Source organism: Cutaneotrichosporon cavernicola (assembly GCF_030864355.1).
Source record: "Cutaneotrichosporon cavernicola HIS019 DNA, chromosome: 1".
Classification (NCBI taxonomy): domain Eukaryota; kingdom Fungi; phylum Basidiomycota; class Tremellomycetes; order Trichosporonales; family Trichosporonaceae; genus Cutaneotrichosporon; species Cutaneotrichosporon cavernicola.
In genome coordinates this window covers 556,795-574,966 of record NC_083393.1, presented here as the reverse complement: position 1 = coordinate 574,966, position 18,172 = coordinate 556,795, and the positions used below count along the sequence as shown (strand labels likewise).

The following is an 18,172-nucleotide window of genomic DNA, read 5'->3' as shown; positions in this document are numbered from 1 at the left end:
CGCATCAACTCCATCGCATCACTACTTGCACTACTAGCAATCCTCCTCCTCGCTCGTAACTGGATCTTTCCACAACACCCACACCACCACCTCGACCTCGACCGCTTAGACATGCAGGGCAAGAAGCACGTCGGGTACTTTGTGAGCCCTCCCTCTCGTCTATAGCTGACAACAGGTCAACTGGTGAGCTGACCACCTGCCAACCTAACAACCTAACCCCAGGGGCATCTACGGGCGCAAGTTTCCGCCCCAGAAAATCCCCCACCAGCACCTCACGCATATCAACTATGCGTTCGGCAACATCAACAAGGACACGGGCGAGGTGATCCTCTCGGACAAGTGGGCCGACGTCGAGGTGCGTGGGATTGGGATGGTGCTGACCCCAGATCCACTACGAGGGCGACAGCTGGAACGACAAGGGCACCAACCTCTACGGCTGCCTCAAGGCAATCTATCTCCAGAAGAAGCAGAACCGCAACCTCAAGGTCCTTCTTAGCATTGGCGGTTGGTCGTACTCGCCCAACTTTGCCAAGATCGGCGACCCAAAGTGGCGCCAGACATTTGTGCAGTCGGGCGTCAAGCTCGTCGAGGATGTGGGCCTTGATGGGTGAGTGTGGCCAGAAGGTCGCCCGAGACCACACTTCCGAGCTTGCCACTGATACCAGCCTCGACATCGACTACGAGTACCCCAAGACAGCCGCGGACGCGCAGGGGTACGTTGCGCTCCTGCACGAGCTGCGCGCTGCCCTCGAGCAGCTCGCTCAGTCCAAGGGCAAGCCTCCGGGACAGTACCAGCTGACTGTCGCCGCGCCCTGCGGCAACGAGCAGGTCAGCGTCCTGCGCATCCAGGAGATGGACCGTGTGCTCGACTTCTGGAATCTCATGGCCTATGACGTGAGTGGTGGCAATGCTGTGTGGGGATCGCAGCGGGCGCAGCAGCAGCTTGGCGACATCTGCACAGCTGCATACTATCGTGTACCAGCTGTGCTTTGCTTGGTCATGTCATGTTTCACACGCAGGCTCACACCAGTTCGCCGGCTCGTGGGACTCGGTTTCAGGCCACCAAGCGGCGCTATACACCGACAACCCGAACGGCAACAGCGTCGACGGCGCTGTACGAAAGTACCTTTCCGCCGGTGTCGCACCTCACAAGCTAGTGATCGGGATGCCGCTGTACGGTCGCGCGTTCATGGGCACCAGCGGCCCCGGCCAGCCATACAATGGTGTCGGTGAGGGATCGTGGGAAAACGGCATGTGGGACTACAAGGACCTGCCGCGCCCCGGAGCAGAGGTTGTCAACGACCACCGGCTGGGTGCGTCGTACTGCTTTGACCGGAACACTGGCCAGCTCGTTTCGTACGACACCCAGGCCATTACGCACCAAAAGGCAACCTATATCAACCAGATGAATCTGGGCGGCGCAATGTGGTGGGAGCTCGACGCGGACAAGGACGAGGCGACGGGCCAAGCTCTCGTGCGGACCGCGCGCGAAGTGCTTGGCCAGCTCGAGTGGCGCGAGAACGAGCTCCACTACCCGGGGAGCATGTACGAGAACCTGCGTAACGGGATGAATTAGAAGAATAGATGTGGATAGATCAGTACAAGTATATCTTTGAATTCATCAGGGGCTGTAGATGAACACGCCCAGACCCTTGTGGTACGGCACGGTGATGCGCTGGAACGCGGGGTCGGCGCGGACGTAGGCCAGCAGGTCGGCATACCGGGCCGCCGAGGCGATAATGTTGTCGCACACGATGGTGGCGCCGGGCCGCAAGTGGGGCTGTACGAGCTTGAGTGCGGGCAGAGCCATGTCCGCCCAGACTTTGGTCAGCGTGCATGCGAGTGTGGGTTTCGACTCACTATCAAGCAGCAGGAAATCCACTACGCCCATCTCAATCTTCAACGTCTCGCGTAGATCGCCCACTCTCAACTCGATCACGTCGTCTACCCCCGCCTCTTTCCAATACGTCTTCGCCTGTTGCGCTTTGGCCAGTTCATGCTCTGTGCCGATCACCCGTGCTTTTCCTCTTCCTTGGCCCCCCGCATTGAGCCTCGCCGCCAGGGCAAGGTATATCGTGCTGACACCGTAGCTCGTGCCAGCCTCCACAATTGTCGTCGCGCCACTCATGCAGATGAGCGCGTAGACGAACTGGCACTTGTCCTGTTCGAGGGCGACGAATTGGTCCGATACGGTCGCGTGGAACGACGAGGCGGGGATGCTGAGTAGGTCGAGGCGCGATTCCTGAGTCGATGACAGGTCGTGTAGACGTTGCAGAAGGGCGTGTACTTGGGGAGACGCGCGGACGGGGTTGGGGTGGTGCTCGTCGTTGGTGCCGGGCTGGGAGATTGCGGTTGACGCCATGGTGCGAGTGTATCGAGGATGAGAGAAACGAGCGAGACGAGGGAGACGTAGGTAGGCGGATAAGTAAGACACCAATACGACTCAATTAGTCGCCGAGGGTGGTGTGTGGAGTCGATTCCACCATGCGCGCATAGTCCCCCCGCCCACGTGCCCTTGAGGCACCAGAGGCAGAGCTCACAACATTTGCAATCTGTAATCTACGACTAGCAAGACGCCGAGGCCTGCGCCCAGCTCTTTGGCGCATCCTATGAGCCCCTCGTACTACCTGGGCCCCGCTGAATCTCCGTATCGGAGGTTGGGCCTCGCTCAACGCTTGGCTGCGTGTGGCCCTGTGATGTCATTCGACGTCCGGATGCATATGCAGGGTATGCAGACACAAGCAGCACCAGTGAGACACCAGACTCTGTCTGCGACATGCCCGTCCCCCAAGGTTCCAGAGCTGCGACCGCCTACACGCGCACAAAGCACTTGTACGTCGCCCACGCGCCGACTACCGCAAACGCCGCGAGGCCACCGAGGATGCTGAAGAACCAGTGCAGAGTGTCGGTCCCGTCGTCCTTTGCCTGTCCCGGCACAAGCACGTTCATGCCCCACAGACCCGTGACCAAGTTCATGGGGATGAGCACCGTACCGAGCGCCGTGAGCTTGGAGAGCACGTCGTTGATCTGGTTGTTGGCGTCGGTCATCTCAATGCTGATCTGCGCGAGGTAGTTGGAGTGCGAGCGCGAAAGAATCTTCTCGTAGTGGTTCAAGTTGGACGTCATCGTGATCAAGTGGTCCTGGATGTCGGAGAGGTAGAGGCCCTGCATGTTAGTTGATAACCAAATAGCCAGCAGACACTCACAATGTCCGACTTTGGTGCCACCAGCCAGTTCTCGTTACAACGCTTCGCGAGACCTTTGACGACATCCGCCTTGCTGCCCATTAGACGAAGCAGACCCATGACCTTCTTCCGGCACGTGCCGATGCGTCGGAGCATGTCCGTCTGCTCAGAGTCCTTGAGGATTAGGACTAGCTCGTCAATGCTGTCAACCTCGTACTCGATGCTCTGGATGAGCGGCCCGAACGCGTCGGTAATGTCGTCGATGAGCGCATACGAAATCCAGTCCGAGGTCACCGAGATGTAGTCCTTGAGGTGCTTGATGCGGCGGCGCACGTTCTGCGGGTGCTGCGTGGCGCGGAAGTGGAACTGGAGTTAGGTCCTACTTGTGAGCAGGTGCGACTCACCGACAACGTGCCCTCGCGGAACACGATGATGTACATGTTGAGCGGCTCAAGGTACGTCTGGCTGTACGGGTCCTGGTCGAACGAGCGGAAACACACGAGGTAGTAGTTGCGGAAGAGCTCAATCTTCTCGCGCGTCTCCTCGAGTAAGATGTCTTCCGTCGTGAGCGGGTGGATCCCAAAGACGCGCGAGAGCACGCGCATCTCCTCGTCAGTCGGAGACAGCACATCCAGCCACCACGTGGTCGTGTCGGGGTCATCGTCGGGGTGGGGAGGCGGCGGCGTCGGTGCACCAGCGATCGCCATGCTCTTGGTGATTGCCGCTTGCTGCCAGTGTTGCGCAATGGGAGCTGTGAGCGAGAGTCCGCTGGGATCCTTGGGTGTGTTCCGCCCGCTGCTGAACGGGGCCTCGGCTGTGTTTTGCGGCACTTCGTCAGGACTGTTTCTGCCCTTGAACAGGTCCTCAAACGTTTGGCCCTCGGCCGGCAGCTCGGCGAGGCTGCGGGCGTGGATTGTCACCGGAAGAGCGTTCGAGTAGAACGAGAACCGGTACGGCCGCCCGTGACCAGGGCTGTCCGAGTACGGCGTGAACTTGGCTGGCGCTGGTTCGGCAGGTTGAGGTGGAGCGTGTGGTCTCGCGCTCGGCCTTGGGGCCTTGAGCGCGCCGCCCTGCAGCTCTTCGCTATCGCCTCCACCAAAGCTCTCAAACAGTGCGAGCTTTGCCTGCCGCCGCGCCGGGTGCGACTGCTTGTTATGCTTGCGAGCGCGCCGCCCGAAACGCGGCTGTGGCGACTCTTCCTCGTCCTTTGGTAACGACATGATGTCGTCGTCAAACGTGCCCTTGCCGTTGCCATCGTCTTGCCGCGTGCTGCTCCCGCTGCCACTCAGGTCGCCTGACTGCTGGCGAGCAGGGGATTCTAAGCGCGTAAAGACATCGCTCCGCCGCCGCATCTCGGCATCAATGCCCAACGGCGGCGTGCCCATGTCCTCGACGGCCACACCCGTTACCGAGCCCTCAATATCGTCGAGCGCCTCGCGCTCCGTAGCAGCAAACTCGTCCATGGCAGCAAAGTCGAAAACGCTGCGGATCCCGTCTGCCGTCGAGTACGAGCCCACGCGCCGCAGTCCTTCGCTGCCCTGGCGGCCCGCGTCCGACCTCCTCCTCCACCGGCGGCTGCTGTATGTGTGGGAGCTTTCGGCGTCCGAGTGGTGCTCGTCGTGCCGGTACTGGCGGTGTTCCTCATCGTCGCTGTCGTGGTCGCGCCGGTACTGTGCGCGCTCCATCTCGCGCTCTTCGGCATCGCTCAGCATCCCAAACGGCGCCTCCTCGATGGGTGACGACGAATAAGTACCTCCTCGAGTGCCGCGCACCATGGGGGAACGCTCCACGACAGAGCTGGAGCGGGCGCGCGCTGTGTAGGCATTAGCTGGTGTCTATATCTGGCATGCAACAGACGCGCCCAGGGGTGGAGGGAAGAACTCACACATGCTCATTGCGGAATCGATGTCCTGCTGCATCTGCCGCTGTACACCCGGGTCGTCGCGGTACGACGTGCCAATGCTCGTCGCGGCCACGCTCCCGCGGTGCACCGGTGGACGGAGCGCTTGCGGGGAGGAGGGGGGTCCGCCGTGCCCGCTCGACGACATCGTGCGGTGGTGTGAGGCCGCTGGGAGGCTCGGGTCGGTCTGGATCTGTCTAGGAGACGACGGCGGAGGCGACATGGTGGATCGTGGATTGATAGGTGAGGGAAGGTGAGTAGGACCCTGTGCGAGGGTGGTGGGTGGATGAGACGGAAGAACTAGAATCCGGTGGAGACGGGTGGCAAGGGCCGGCGGCGGAGCAAAGTAGCGACAGCGATCGACTACGCTGCTTTGACGCGGTTTATGGGGTTATGGATATGGTACTTGAAGGATCCAAGTCGATGGACGGAGAAGAAGAACAAGATGTGGATGGCGGTGGATGGATGATAAGAGATGGAGCTTCGAGTTTGAAGGCTTGACAGTTGACAATTGACAATCGACACCGGATAGAGGTGACGTTTAGGCCGTCAGGCACTTTTTTCTTTTCCTTTTTCAATCCCAAGATTAGAAACAACAACCTTTCTTAAGCTGTCTTAGTATCCCAAGGTTGAGCCAGATGGAGCATCTTCAGGACGCTCAGTACTCGATTATGTTGTGTATGGTGTGGTTGGTCTGAGGTTAACTGTGCTCTGCGTAAAATCCCGCTGTGAGGGCACGCGGGCACGGCCAACAACGTGCGTGCACAGATCTACAGGAAACATTCCTTCCAAACCTCGCTATCGACCCTATAGCCGTCCAGACTGGGCTACACTGGGCTATACTGGGGTTGAATGCGAGCCAAAGCGAGCTCATCGCGAGTTTTTGCAAGTGTTTTCCGCTTCTATTTGGGTCGCAGAAGCATTCGACTCGATGTCTGAACAACAGTCAGAGCAAATGAGAGTCGTGGGTTCGATTCTAGGTCAAGTTTTTCCATCCTGCGTGGATTCTTACACGGACGTGCACAGAGCAAGTCTCATCTCATCTCACTCATTTCACCCGCGGTCATCTATGACCAAGTGGGGGAGGCGACTACAGCACTGTTCTCTGCACCATCCACATGCTTACCAGTTTCTACAAGGCTGCACAACCTCAACGCAAGAGTACGAAACATCTGACAGTTGAGCAGGCACGATCGCCCTCAGGTGGGGTCCTCGGTTGCAGCTCTTATCGAGCTCCACTGACGAGTTACATCTCGTGACCAGTTGGTGCCTACGGCAAGAGTTGGAGCATGGGAACCCAGATGTGCCCGCACTGCCAGAGGTGTAAACGCTTCCGAGGTGCCCAGATGGGCGAGATCCCCAGCATTCTGGCACCACTTAAGGCTGACCGCGGGAATGGTAGCCCCAAACTGATGCTCCATCGCTGTGTCAAAGGCCGACAAGGACAAGAACACGATTAGGCGTATCTGACGGGTAAGTGGATGTGGGTGGGCGGGGGTGAGGAAGCCGTCGGTGTCGTTGCGGAGACGGCTGGGGTTAATACACCAGCGGGGCTTGCCAAGGCGTTGTATGTACCGGCGGGGCTTGCCAAGGCGTTGCCTGCGACCTACCTTGGCTCCCGTCCAAAGTCCTGACCCTCAAGTCGACACTGACGCTCAAGATCTTTCCCAAGGACTGGCACAGCTCCCCCTGTGAATGAGTCGCACTCTGGTAACAACCGCGCGGATCACGCTGTAGCCAAACATTCCACTTCCACGATGGGCCAACTAATGGCCCTGCTGGTACTGGGTCTCACGGCGGCCCAGTCCGTCCCATCTCCCAGCCCGAGCGCGAGCGCGAACGCGAACGCGAGACCCCAACCCCCCAGCCCCTTCGACCCCCGCATGCCCATAACGACATGGCACGACGGCGGCCAACTCCCCTTCATCCAACCCCTTACGGGCGGATGGTCGTATCGTAACGCGCAAGACCCACAATTTCCATGGCGCGAGGCGCCAGGCGACACATGGGCAGCCCAACAGCCCAACAACGTGTTCGAGTTCGGCTGGCGCAACTCGTACACTCAACTGCGTACCTCCCTCCCAAACCAGACAGTCAGCATCCTCACGACCTGCCCCAAGCTCCGCATACTTGGCGAGGTAAATGGCGCCTTCTCGCCAGAGGTGGACTGGAATATTTTTCTGAATGGCCAGGTGTTGGAGTTGGGCGCGTACAGTTTCAATACCAGTGCTGCGTTTGTCGAGACTTCGGCACCACAGAATTCAGGGGTATTCAACGTCACTATCCAGCTTAAATCGACGTTTAGCGGGACGATGGGCATCAAGGGCCTCGTGTGTACGACCATGACGGAACGACCTAGGTGCGTCTCTAGGGGATGGGCTGACAACCAGCGAGCCGTCGCTCCCGATGCTGTTCGGGCAGACGGGCAATCGCTTGCTGTTCGTCAACAACTCTGCTCCTCAGCCTCAGTTCCAAATCACCGGCAGCGCAACCGCAGAGAATTATACCTTGAAGAGTGCGTGGCCCACTACAAAGCTTTTTTCTGACACTAGATGGCGAGGGCGTCCCGGCCCTAGTGCTGCGCGGCGACACTGTCCTGAAATACAAGCTCCCACCGGCACTTACCCACGTCCAGCTCCGGGGTTTTGTGGGACCAAACTACGGGCGCGCAAGGATCTCGTTCGACCCGCCGGCGCCAGTCGATCTCCTCCCCAATCTTACAGACTTTTCCACGAACCGTAGCTGGTTCGCCGTGTCGTCGTTCTTCAGCGTCCCCCTCAACGCGAATACGCAGTACACTCTCTCGGTATCGACAGACGCAGCAACAGCCGGTGACGGCGTGTATCTAGACGTGATCACTGTCCTTTTACGCGTGGATGAGTGCGTTGTCCCAAATTCGCGCTGACATAAGGGACGGGCCGTTCGGGCCGGCCATGTCCTTTGAGCAAGAGAGTGAGATTCTGTCCGACAGAGCTGACCCAGAACCACGCAAGGTGACGAATATCGGTGCGATAGTCGGCGGGGTAGTTGGCGGAGTTTGTGCTCTAATTATCGGCGCTCTTGTTTTGTATTTCCTCCGCAGGCGGCGTCCGCAACCAGTAACTCCAAGCACTGGTGGATATTTCGAGGTGGACGAAACGCAGGACCTCACGCCCACCATTGCAACCCCGACAAACTCGAGCTCACCCTCAAGCCCGATCGACAGCACCAAGAGCAACCTCGCGGCGTGTATCCACAACCTGCCGCCAGGTGCCGGACCGCCGAGGGAGCCAGTGTGGCGGGGTTCGTACGCCACGCTGCAGCACGGGTCATACGCCACGCTGCCTGCACACCGTCCCGAGTCGTTGGGAATCGAGAATGGACACCCGGCAAGTCCTGGTGGCTCACCGGACATCTCTCCAACCCGCACGAGTCCCGAGACGAGTACCAAGGCACCGCGCCGACCACGCCGCATGGGTCAGAGACCAGTCGTGCAGGAAGATGATGGAGGTACTTTGCTTCCCGAGTTTGTGCCGCCGCGGTATAATCCCGAGTGGGCACTGCAGCGTGAGAGCCAGCAGGAGCGGCGGGAGCAGTAGTGGGCCAGGACATTCTAAGGGCTTCGGATTTTATTACATGTATGACTGTGTGCTGCATTCAGGTTGTGGGTGTGATTGAGCCAACGGCCAGCCTCGCTCTCGTTAGAGCTAAGCATGTACTGTACCAGTCCTGCGACCGGCAAAGATGTATCCTCAACTTTCAACGGCAGCGACGATCAGGTCCGTACCCAGTACCTGCCCCGCTGTGTCAGGTATGGGAAGTTGACGCAGAATGCACACCCGCGGTTTAGCCAGCTGCCATTCAGGCAACCGATTCATCTAACGTACGCAATTCAGCCACAGGACATGGTTGAGCCGCGCTCTTATACCAGTGACTTCGGGCGAAACCATAGGACCCGACATTCACGCAAGGTTACGAGTGTCACCTCCCTCTTCGTCTTTCCTTATCACAGGGCTGAGGTGACGTATGGCTTGGCCTCCTGTGCTGTACATCCACATTGGAATCGAACCCAGCCAGAACCAGGAGGTAACGATTCCCGACTGATTACCCAAGCGCCACAGCGCGTAAAGGTAAGGTTAATACGCCACGGGCAAACTTGAAAGGGCCTACAGAATACGTTGTAGCCTGCACATCGGGCGTAGCATGTATGGTCATGAGCATGTTCCTAATAGTCTTACGGGCATGATACGCAAATTCAATTCCAGTGCCAGTACCTGTTGTTCTGCGACGGTTGCTGTGCAATTGAAGGGGTAGGTGTTGGTGGGAGGACCTGTATGGGCCTGGGGTTGGAGAGGATCAGGGTTGGCTGATGACGACAGGCAGGCTGATGGACAGCATGGACAGCATGCAAAACTGTGAAACTGGGCTTGGGCTTGAGAGCTTAGAGCTTGGGCTGGCTTGAGGCAAACTGGGGTACTGAGCATAGCCCAGCGGGGCTACAAGAGCATAGCCCAGCAGGGCTACAAGAGCATAGCCCAGCAGGGCTACAAGAGCATAGCCCAGCAGGGCTACAAGAGCATAGCCCAGCAGGGCTACAAGAGCATAGCCCAGCAGGGCTACAAGAGCATAGCCCAGCAGGGCTACAAGAGCATAGCCCAGCAGGGCTACAAGAGCAAGGTTTTGCTTGTAAGGGAATAACGTAACAGGAACACATAGGCACGGCTGCCCATTGTTACGCATTCTCTGGTCTTGCTCTCGTTGTTCCTATCTTGACGAGTTTGAGAGCTTGAGAGCCTGAGAGCTTGAGAGTTTGAGAGTTGAGGCTTGAGCTTCATGAGTTGGATGTGTACTGGTTCTGGTTGATTAAGAACACAACAGAGTCATGATTGTGTTTCTTCCCAACACTACTAGAATGAACTCACGACCCGCCTGGGAGAGTGCCGACTGGTCGAGCACGAGCTCGATGAGTTCCGCCCCCAGCTCGGCATGGGATAGTGAAGCCTCGTCCTCCTGGCCTACTTCGATATCGAGTTACTCGTCCTATTCCCGTTATCCAGAGGTATGCCGTCTTATTCGAGGAAAGAGCTGATTCAGATCTCGTACTGGAGCGACTCGGAAGATGAAGATGACACAGAAACCGAGCATGAATGGGACGCGGCCTCGATTGTGACCAACGAGATTGAGCTCGAAACAGCAGAACAGCTCTTCCTCTCCTTCATGGCCTCCATGGCCCAACTCATACCCCAAGTTCAAACTCGACCATATTCTCATCCTCCAAAGCGATCCGCAACACCTCAACAAATCCACAGCTCCGACCCACCTCTTCCCCGACCATTTGCACACTCCGTATCGATGCCCCTACCAAGCAAGGCGCCATGGCATGCGCACCGCGGATTCCACAAACAGGGCGACGAGGCGGAATTCAGCGCAGCCCTTGCCCGAATGGGCGAATGGGAATCACGGCACGCAGCATCGGTCGCTGCGGCCGTGTATCGGCGACATGCGAATCTGGCCGGCCTATCCCAAGATCCTGAGTGCGAGCGATGGGCGGCAGAGCGTGGGCGAAGGCGACACGGCGTAGTTGGATCCCTCCCCCTCGGTCTTGGGCTGGGTTGCCCGGAACCAAGCGTCCAAGTCAGAGTGGTGGGGAAGGGCATCGCACATTGCGCCAAGAAGCCGGGGTTGTTCAGTCGCCTCCGCAGATGGAGACCATAGATACATACATGACCTATTCTATAGTTGTACAGTACATTGTAATCACTCATCTTCATGTGAACATGGTTACATAGGTTTGCCCCGCTTGTCCATGTCGCACATGAGCTCTCACATCATGGGCCCGATCTGAGAACGAGTACAAGTGTTTGTATGGGAATCATACTGGCCGCATCTGGCAGATTGGAGGGAGCACATGTCGCAGAACAGGATTCGGTCAACCCCGATTCTTGTTTCTCGGGGCATATCCGCCCACCGCCAAGTCTGGCCCAGGCATCATTGTCCACCTGATACTCTCGCTAGCTTAGATGCAAGATGACTGGTATTGCATGTTAATGTTAATGTTAATGTTGGTGGCGGGTTGCGTGACTGCGTGACAAGTAGAGTACGACGACATTGCTCCAAACGCCAAACGCGACCAACCGGGCGACTGGGGCGAGTTGTTGCATTTCTCCTCTACACAAGATATACAACTCCCCCCCGCTCCCTCTTCCAGTGTACATTGCCGAATGTAGCATCAAGCTGCTCACATGCACTGTCGGACTGTAACTGCTGCAGTGTGTTTGGCCGGTATGTCACCCCCCAACAAATGGTGGGCATCAGGGTAGTCACACGCCAGCAGCGCCACTGATTCCAGGAGCAGTGTTCCGAAGAGTAGAGCCTATTCGCGTCACACGTCAGAACCCTCAAGGAGAGCAAGAAACCTTGGCGAGTAACATCTGGTGTGGGGCATGTGGGGGTTTGAACGCGTCCAGTGTTTGTCAATAAGAAGAGCACTCGTATTCACTGGAAGGAGGATTGGAGGAAGGGAAATGAAAGCCGCATCGATCATGGCCCACTCTACGCCCGATGATGAATACATATTCCAGTGAGTAACGTCCAAAACGGCGCGAGCAATGTAGCGACACCACACACGATGCCACACCGCCACGGCACAAAGTCAACCCAGTACGTCGGGTAGGGCAGACTTGCGGCGGCCGACGGAGTGGCGTACACTCCCCTCTCACGTCACTTGACTGAGTCGACCTGGCTTATCGCCAGCAAGGAATGAAACAAAGGCCATGACCGAGCCGAACGGCTTCGCCCAAGGACGACACACACGCATAGACGACTTACATCAACCTGGCTGGGTCTCTACGTTGATTCCACTCTCCATCCAACCCCTCATTCCTCATCCCTCATTCCTCATTTCGTGAGGTCGACAAACCCGAAACCCACGTCGAGCCCATGGTGATCCATTCCTGGTGAGATCCTTGCCCTCGCCATTGTCAGAGTCAACACCGACTCATCGGTCCGAATATCAATCCGGTCTATTAATCCATTAGCCCTTTGGATATTCCTCAATATTCCGCGCCGGCACTAACAGATGAGATCTATACCACCGAGCGTGAGAATGTTGATGATATGAAACGGGCGTTGGGGCTAAATCTGAACCAGAATAGCAGAATAAGTGTACAGCTGATGCAATTAATTAAATAAGCAGTGGGCGGCATATCCCGCTGCGTCACAAGACCAACGTGTGTCACGGTTGACAAACGAGTAGAATGAGATGCTATGGTGAGTGGGACGATGGTGCGTCACCAACAGACTAGGCAGCATGTGCTCATGCTCGTGCTCGTGCTGGCCATTAGCGTGGCTGCGGAGTCGACCGCAGCCCCATTGCTCCAGTACTGCCGTACGCCGACAGCCGCGGTAATGCTAGTCGTCCCGCATCATTCCGGTTGCTTTACGACGACCACTGGTGCGTGACGTGTCAGCGGCGGCGGTCATGGCGTGCGCCAGGCTAACGATGTGATCATGGCTCGTTAGCAACCCTCATCCCCTCGGATCGAGTAAAAGGGCAGTATCGCCAGTATCGCGAACCTCTTTGAGGGTACATTGACATGCCTGGAGGCAAGGTGGTCGCCATGCGGAGGTATCCCGATCAAACCGAGGGAGGAGGGGGGGGGATGACGTTTGTGGTATGTACTCACAAGTTCATCGGTTGCACCAGGGGATCGGCATTCCGGGGGGCTGGGGGGGGGGGGAGAGCGGAGGGGAGGAGGCGTAGATCTCGCATGGGGACTGAAGTTCGGCCGTTAATAGTTGAAAGCTAGCTCCAAGGCCGATAAGCATTGAGCCGAGGGGCAAGGGAGAGACATATATGGAGAACCGGAGACTCGCCACGTATCAACCTAGCCGGCGGCAAGGTCTGATTCGAGGTAATAAGGCGGCGATCTCCCACCCTCTCCAACGATACCCCACTTGCTCTTGCTCTCCAACGATGAGCCCCAGCCCCAGCGCGACCACTAGCAGTACAAGAGCGCTTTCGGTGACGGAGAGCGCTCCACGATTATCCGAGCGCCATTCGTCACTCGACGCGCTGAGACGGCCGATTGGACTGACTCCGCGCGACAACTCCAAGCCCACGAACCCCCTAGCGCAACAACGGTCACGTACAAACCGTCTCCACTCATTCGCCGACGACAAGTATTTCAACTCTTCATACTCGGCCACACCGGGCGTATGTAGGCCCAACCCAGACTATCCTTATGGCGGGTCGTTTGATTTCGCAACTGGCGGTATGGAGGTCTCGCAGGGCGACCTAGCATTCATCCTCGTCGCGTGGAGTGTGCAGAACAAACGATAGGGCGAGGAGTATAGACTGGTGAGGGTTGGTGAGAGGATGGAAGAGACATCGGTCGGGGATGGACGGGGGGATAGGCGTCGTATACACGATGTATGTACTCTTATGTGCCTCCGTCGTGTACACGGATGTATGTACTCTTATGTGCCTCAGTGTCAGTATGTAGCCCAGGCGCTGAAACCAGCTCCGATGAGGGTCCCCGCTACAGAACAAGGGTGTTAGCGTTAGTAGACACAGGCTTCTGTCCAGTGCTTGTGCCTGCGGACTTGGGTTTTCTTTGACGCAGAAGCGCCAAGTCTGCCACGCGACGACACTCGTAGTAGTCGTCTGCGGTGGTCGGCCCCGAGTCCGGTACCTCGGTGCCGTGGCGGTGCCACGGCACGGAGGTACCATGTCTCAGAGTACCTCGACGCGGATGTGGCTGGCGGGGTGAGTTGGTGGACGGATGGAAACTCGGACGGGAGGAACAGTCCATACACTCGGTGCGACCAGGAGAGCGGAAGGTTGGCTACAGTGTGAGAGGGCGAGGAGCTAAACGGCACGAGGGGTGGTTCTGTGCGTTTTGGAGTTTGTGTCATGATGTGACGCGGGCCCGTTGAGGTGACATGCACTGCCCGATGCGAGTCATTAGGTCCAGAGCCAGAGAATGTCCCAGTCCTGGTGGATGGGTTTACAGTCGGTCATCTCGCTTTTGCCGGCCCCAGGCTTAGAGCGAAGCTGAAGAAGCTTCGGAAGAAGCGACTCGTGAGCCAAGCTAAGGAGCGGAAGAGGCAGCTCCATTTCTGGACCCGGGCTGGTTCACGCCGGGCATCAGTCTAGTCAGTCTAGGCCTAGCGTGCCTCTGCCTCTACCCTGGGGGTTGCATAATGGCGGCGTGCACAACAGTGTTGTGTTCGAATGGCCGCAAGGGTACAGAAGACCAAGTAGTACGCACATGCATCCATGGGGCATGTCCAACACACGCGACCGGGCGTCTCAATGTTCTCGGCGACACAGAGGCGTGCCTTTTATCAGCGTGGCGACCGGCTAGATGAACGGAAGGTTTCAGACCAGAGTGGGGGAGAAAAGGTCTAGTGCTTACGAGAGAATACAGAACATTCGCCCAACTCACTACCCACCCTAACGTCCAACCCTATGTTTCGGATAGCGACAACCCCAGAACTTGCTTGTAGTAACAAATCTACAAAAAGTGAAGACGCGGTCATGTAACAGCATGCATGGGCCATCAAGGCCAGGCCCTGTTTGTGCCTGTGCCGAATACAGGCATACAGGTTGGGTAACCTCATTTCAGAAAGCGACGGCTGTCGTCGTACACATTTACCGTCGTTGCGTTGCGGCACGACGCGGCATTGATACAAGCAAGCATACTTACATATCAACGCTCTTCGATGCTTCGGATGCCTTCTTCCCTCCATCAAAATCCTAGCTAGCTCTCATCACTTACAATGGGCTTTTTTCGCCGTAAGAACTCGCGCTCCTCGACGTCGCCGTATGCCTGCGAAGCCGCCATTGAGAGCACTTCATCTTTCGGGTCCATCTCTCACACTCCCGCCATGAGCCGCGCACACCTCCCCCTCATCGAGGAGCCATCCAGTGCCGTCTCCTCCCTCTCGAGCGGGAGCTACGCCGCCCACTCGCCAACTCTCGGCATGCCACAGCCAGCTGGACGTCATCGTCCACGCCTCCACCCCTCGGCGTCCACGCACAACTTGTACACAACGGCCGCGCCGCCCCTCCCCTCTCTCCCGGCCCACTACCATTCCCAGTCCCTCTCGTTTGGACACGGATACTATACACCCACGTCGTCGCCCATGTCGCCGCCAACCCCACACTACCTCCCCGCCCGGAGCACACCCAACCTCCTCCAGCCGCGTCCTAGCAACTCGGCTGCCAACACAAATCGCCTCGGAGGTAACAAGGAAGCGAGTGCCAGCCGCGTGTCGCTCGCATCGGCTGGACGGTCGCTCGCTCGCGTCCCAACTCTTTGGAAACGCAAGTTCCGGCGCTCCCAGAACAGCACCAACAGCGACGCATCCGACTCGTCGCGCGAGCCCAAGCGCCGATAGATTCTCTGTTCTCGTCTCCAGTTCTCATTTGCCCCGCCATAGTACCTTGTAATCTAGCCGTAATGTAATTGTGTAAAAGTACAGTCTAAAAAGACAGTTTTAGCATGTTGCAAGGGCCCTCGAATTTGAATGAGGCAACTGCCGTGTAACACGCGGTTACATTTGATCACGGCACCTTGTTTACCCCTTGCCCTGAACCCCGCCCAACCCCCTCGGCCCCTCCTGTACTGAGACATTACTGAACAGTCCCGGCAGCAAGCTATTCTAGAAGTTGGCGCCACAGACGTGAAGAGGCTGACCTTTTACAGTAGTAAGCCAAGCAAACCACCCCGTTCCGACCCCACAAAACAGACTCTCGCGATACATTCATTCGAGCCAATGTGTACGCGTCCCTGTGTCCATTTCACTCTCTCGGCAACTCGGCAGCCCATTATCCATTCATCGCGTCCTCCTCATTAGCGGCTGCAGCCGCATCACGTCGCGCCGCACGCACAGCGGCCTTGGACCGCGCGCGCCGCTTGTTGTGCCCCCGGTTTCGAATAGGCGCCTCCATCGTGCCCCGCGGCGTGGCTTTTTTCCGCTGTGCCTGTGCAGGGATGACGACAGGCGCGTCCTTTGGCGAAACATGAACCTCGATACGCAGAGACGACTGCGGTCAGCCCGGTTTCACCTCGGTATCACTGGCGGAAATTGCCGCCAACTAACCTTGGTTCGGTCTCGCAATTCGGGCATGTCCTCCTCCACTGCTCCTAGGCCAAGTAAATCGTCCTCTGTTTCGCCGTTCACCTCGTCTGTGCACACAACGCTCCCGGTCTCCATTTCGTACCACACGCCATTTGGGCCGGCGGGGTACGGCAGCACGTCGAGGAGCGCGTGGAGCAGCAGCAGAGCGTGTGGGATGGCTGCACCGAGCGCGTACAGCGTGATGTGGGAGAGTCTGGTGTCAGCGCGAGCGCGAGCGCGAGCAAGCGAAGCTTGTGAGCTCAGCAACTGGGGACGAGGAGTGGCCTGTCTGCAGCACCTGGGGACGAGGAGTGGCCTGTCTGCAGTACCTACGAGGGGTGGCCTCTCTGCAGCACCTGGGGACGAGGAGAGGGCCGGGATACATCCCACAACGCCTGTCTGCTCCACGTGCCTGTACTCCGCCCCAGCAGAACAGCTTACACTCCTTGTGTTCTGGGCAGCAACCTCCCTTTACCTCCACCTCCACCTCTCCACTCTCTTCCATCCAACTCGCCACTCACCCTTCATCCAACACCAGGCCGCGCGCGCGCCCCAACAGACTCCCCAAACTCGTCTTGCGCGTGACAAAGATTGTCTCCCGCCCAAACCCCGGCCGCTGCGTATCCGTCCGCCGCAACCCCTGACCCAGGAGCATCTTGGTAGGCAATGTCTGTTTCGACTGAGCAGGCGGCGCAGGCGGCGCAGGCGGCCGCAACTTATTGGGTCGGTGGGTGGGATGGGGTGCGCGGGGCCTGCTTGGCCCGGCGGATGCGTTCGTGTCCATTGCGGCGGGGGGGGGGGGGGGGGGGGGGGGGGGGGGGGTTGGGGGTAACGGTCCAAGGATAGGAGGATAGGAACAACCTCGATGCTGTCTCGTCTCGTGGTGAGTGTTTCGTGGATCCGTTGTGACAAGGAATCCAAAATATCTACATAAACAATAGCCCCACGTGACATTACCTTATCCCCCACGTGGCCAATCTACATTCAATGACATCGCCGCGTCGATGCATCTTACACGGCCTACACTCAACCCATCATGTCACAGCCCGGGAAACAGTACAAGGCCATTGGCGTGAGTCTGTGTCCTGCCCGCCATCTTACCCGCTGCCGGTCTCGGACTCGCACGAGTCCACTGACACCAGGACGACGCGTGGAAGCGCGCAGATAAGGTCAACGGCGAGCTGTTTGCCCTCACGTATGGCGCGCTCGTCGTCCAGTTAATCAAGGATTACGAAGACTATGGCGAGGTGAACAAGCAGCTGGAGAAGATGTGAGTTGGCGAGCGGGCCAGCTTCGCCGAGATCCTAACGCAAGGGGGTACAACATTGGCACCCGCCTCATCGAGGATCTGCTCGCACGCACTGGCCTGCAACGGTGCGCAAGCTTCGCCGAGACGGCCGAGGTCGTGTCCAAGGTCGCGTTCCGTGCGTTCCTGGGCATCGCGCCCGGCGTGACCCAGGGATCGGGCAACGAGTTCGTGCTCACCTTTGACGAGAACCCGCTAGCCGAGTTTGCAGAGTTGCCCCGTGATGCGAGGGAGGGCGGGCTGTGGTTCTCCAACATGTATGCGGGTGTTGTTCGAGGGGCTTTGGAGATGGTGAGTCCGAGTCCGCGTCCGGCGAGAGAGTGGTGAGGCGGATTGGATTGGATTGGATTGGAGTGATGGGGGCGGATGGGAGCGAACGCGTACGGTGGAGCCGAGAGGGTGTCTTGCCAGTAGGAGACCACGGGGCTGAAGAATGCGTGGAGATGGCGGTGGAGACCTCGTTGAGAACTGCAGCCTACCCCATGTACGCTAACCCCAGGTCCAGATGCAGGTCGAGGCGCGGTTCCTCTCGGACCAGCTGCGCGGGGATGACACAACCGAGCTGTATGTCCGCCTGGTGCGGTTCCTCGAGGAGGAGCAGCCGGAGAACGACGAGTAGCGCTGCGAGCGCAGCGAGTGGCTGCGCGATGAGAGCCTCATCGCAGCGTGGTGGAC

At 58.2% G+C, this 18,172-nt stretch overlaps 7 protein-coding genes across 7 annotated transcripts; 4 read left to right on the top strand and 3 right to left on the bottom strand.

Annotated features, from left to right (window-relative positions):
* Window positions 1-111: 111 nt before the first annotated feature.
* On the top strand, window positions 112-1,576 carry CHT4 (uncharacterized protein; the record flags this gene model as incomplete). The annotated part of the gene is made up of 6 exons (XM_060597834.1): window positions 112-141; window positions 176-183; window positions 223-355; window positions 387-607; window positions 666-894; window positions 1,031-1,576. 6 exons carry the CDS (start codon window positions 112-114, stop codon window positions 1,574-1,576), a joined length of 1,167 nt encoding a protein of 388 aa, XP_060452762.1.
* Window positions 1,577-1,621: 45 nt separating this feature from the next.
* On the bottom strand, window positions 1,622-2,362 carry CcaverHIS019_0102130 (uncharacterized protein; the record flags this gene model as incomplete). The annotated part of the gene is made up of 2 exons (XM_060597823.1): window positions 1,622-1,821; window positions 1,861-2,362. 2 exons carry the CDS (start codon window positions 2,360-2,362, stop codon window positions 1,622-1,624), a joined length of 702 nt encoding a protein of 233 aa, XP_060452761.1.
* A 449-nt stretch (window positions 2,363-2,811) lies between these two features.
* On the bottom strand, window positions 2,812-5,308 carry MNR2 (uncharacterized protein; the record flags this gene model as incomplete). The annotated part of the gene is made up of 4 exons (XM_060597812.1): window positions 2,812-3,165; window positions 3,207-3,551; window positions 3,590-4,998; window positions 5,071-5,308. 4 exons carry the CDS (start codon window positions 5,306-5,308, stop codon window positions 2,812-2,814), a joined length of 2,346 nt encoding a protein of 781 aa, XP_060452760.1.
* A 1,534-nt stretch (window positions 5,309-6,842) lies between these two features.
* On the top strand, window positions 6,843-8,663 carry CcaverHIS019_0102110 (uncharacterized protein; the record flags this gene model as incomplete). The annotated part of the gene is made up of 6 exons (XM_060597801.1): window positions 6,843-6,889; window positions 6,953-7,444; window positions 7,476-7,600; window positions 7,638-7,965; window positions 7,997-8,037; window positions 8,068-8,663. The coding sequence occupies 6 exons, from the start codon at window positions 6,843-6,845 to the stop codon at window positions 8,661-8,663; spliced, it is 1,629 nt and encodes a 542-aa protein (XP_060452759.1).
* Window positions 8,664-14,847: 6,184 nt separating this feature from the next.
* Window positions 14,848-15,468, top strand: CcaverHIS019_0102100 (uncharacterized protein; the record flags this gene model as incomplete). The annotated part of the gene is made up of 1 exon (XM_060597790.1): window positions 14,848-15,468. One exon carries the CDS (start codon window positions 14,848-14,850, stop codon window positions 15,466-15,468), a length of 621 nt encoding a protein of 206 aa, XP_060452758.1.
* A 430-nt stretch (window positions 15,469-15,898) lies between these two features.
* CcaverHIS019_0102090 (uncharacterized protein) lies at window positions 15,899-16,975 on the bottom strand (the record flags this gene model as incomplete). The annotated part of the gene is made up of 3 exons (XM_060597778.1): window positions 15,899-16,117; window positions 16,174-16,405; window positions 16,713-16,975. The coding sequence occupies 3 exons, from the start codon at window positions 16,973-16,975 to the stop codon at window positions 15,899-15,901; spliced, it is 714 nt and encodes a 237-aa protein (XP_060452757.1).
* A 252-nt stretch (window positions 16,976-17,227) lies between these two features.
* On the top strand, window positions 17,228-18,116 carry CcaverHIS019_0102080 (uncharacterized protein; the record flags this gene model as incomplete). The annotated part of the gene is made up of 4 exons (XM_060597767.1): window positions 17,228-17,263; window positions 17,334-17,461; window positions 17,506-17,788; window positions 17,997-18,116. The coding sequence occupies 4 exons, from the start codon at window positions 17,228-17,230 to the stop codon at window positions 18,114-18,116; spliced, it is 567 nt and encodes a 188-aa protein (XP_060452756.1).
* Window positions 18,117-18,172: the final 56 nt, after the last annotated feature.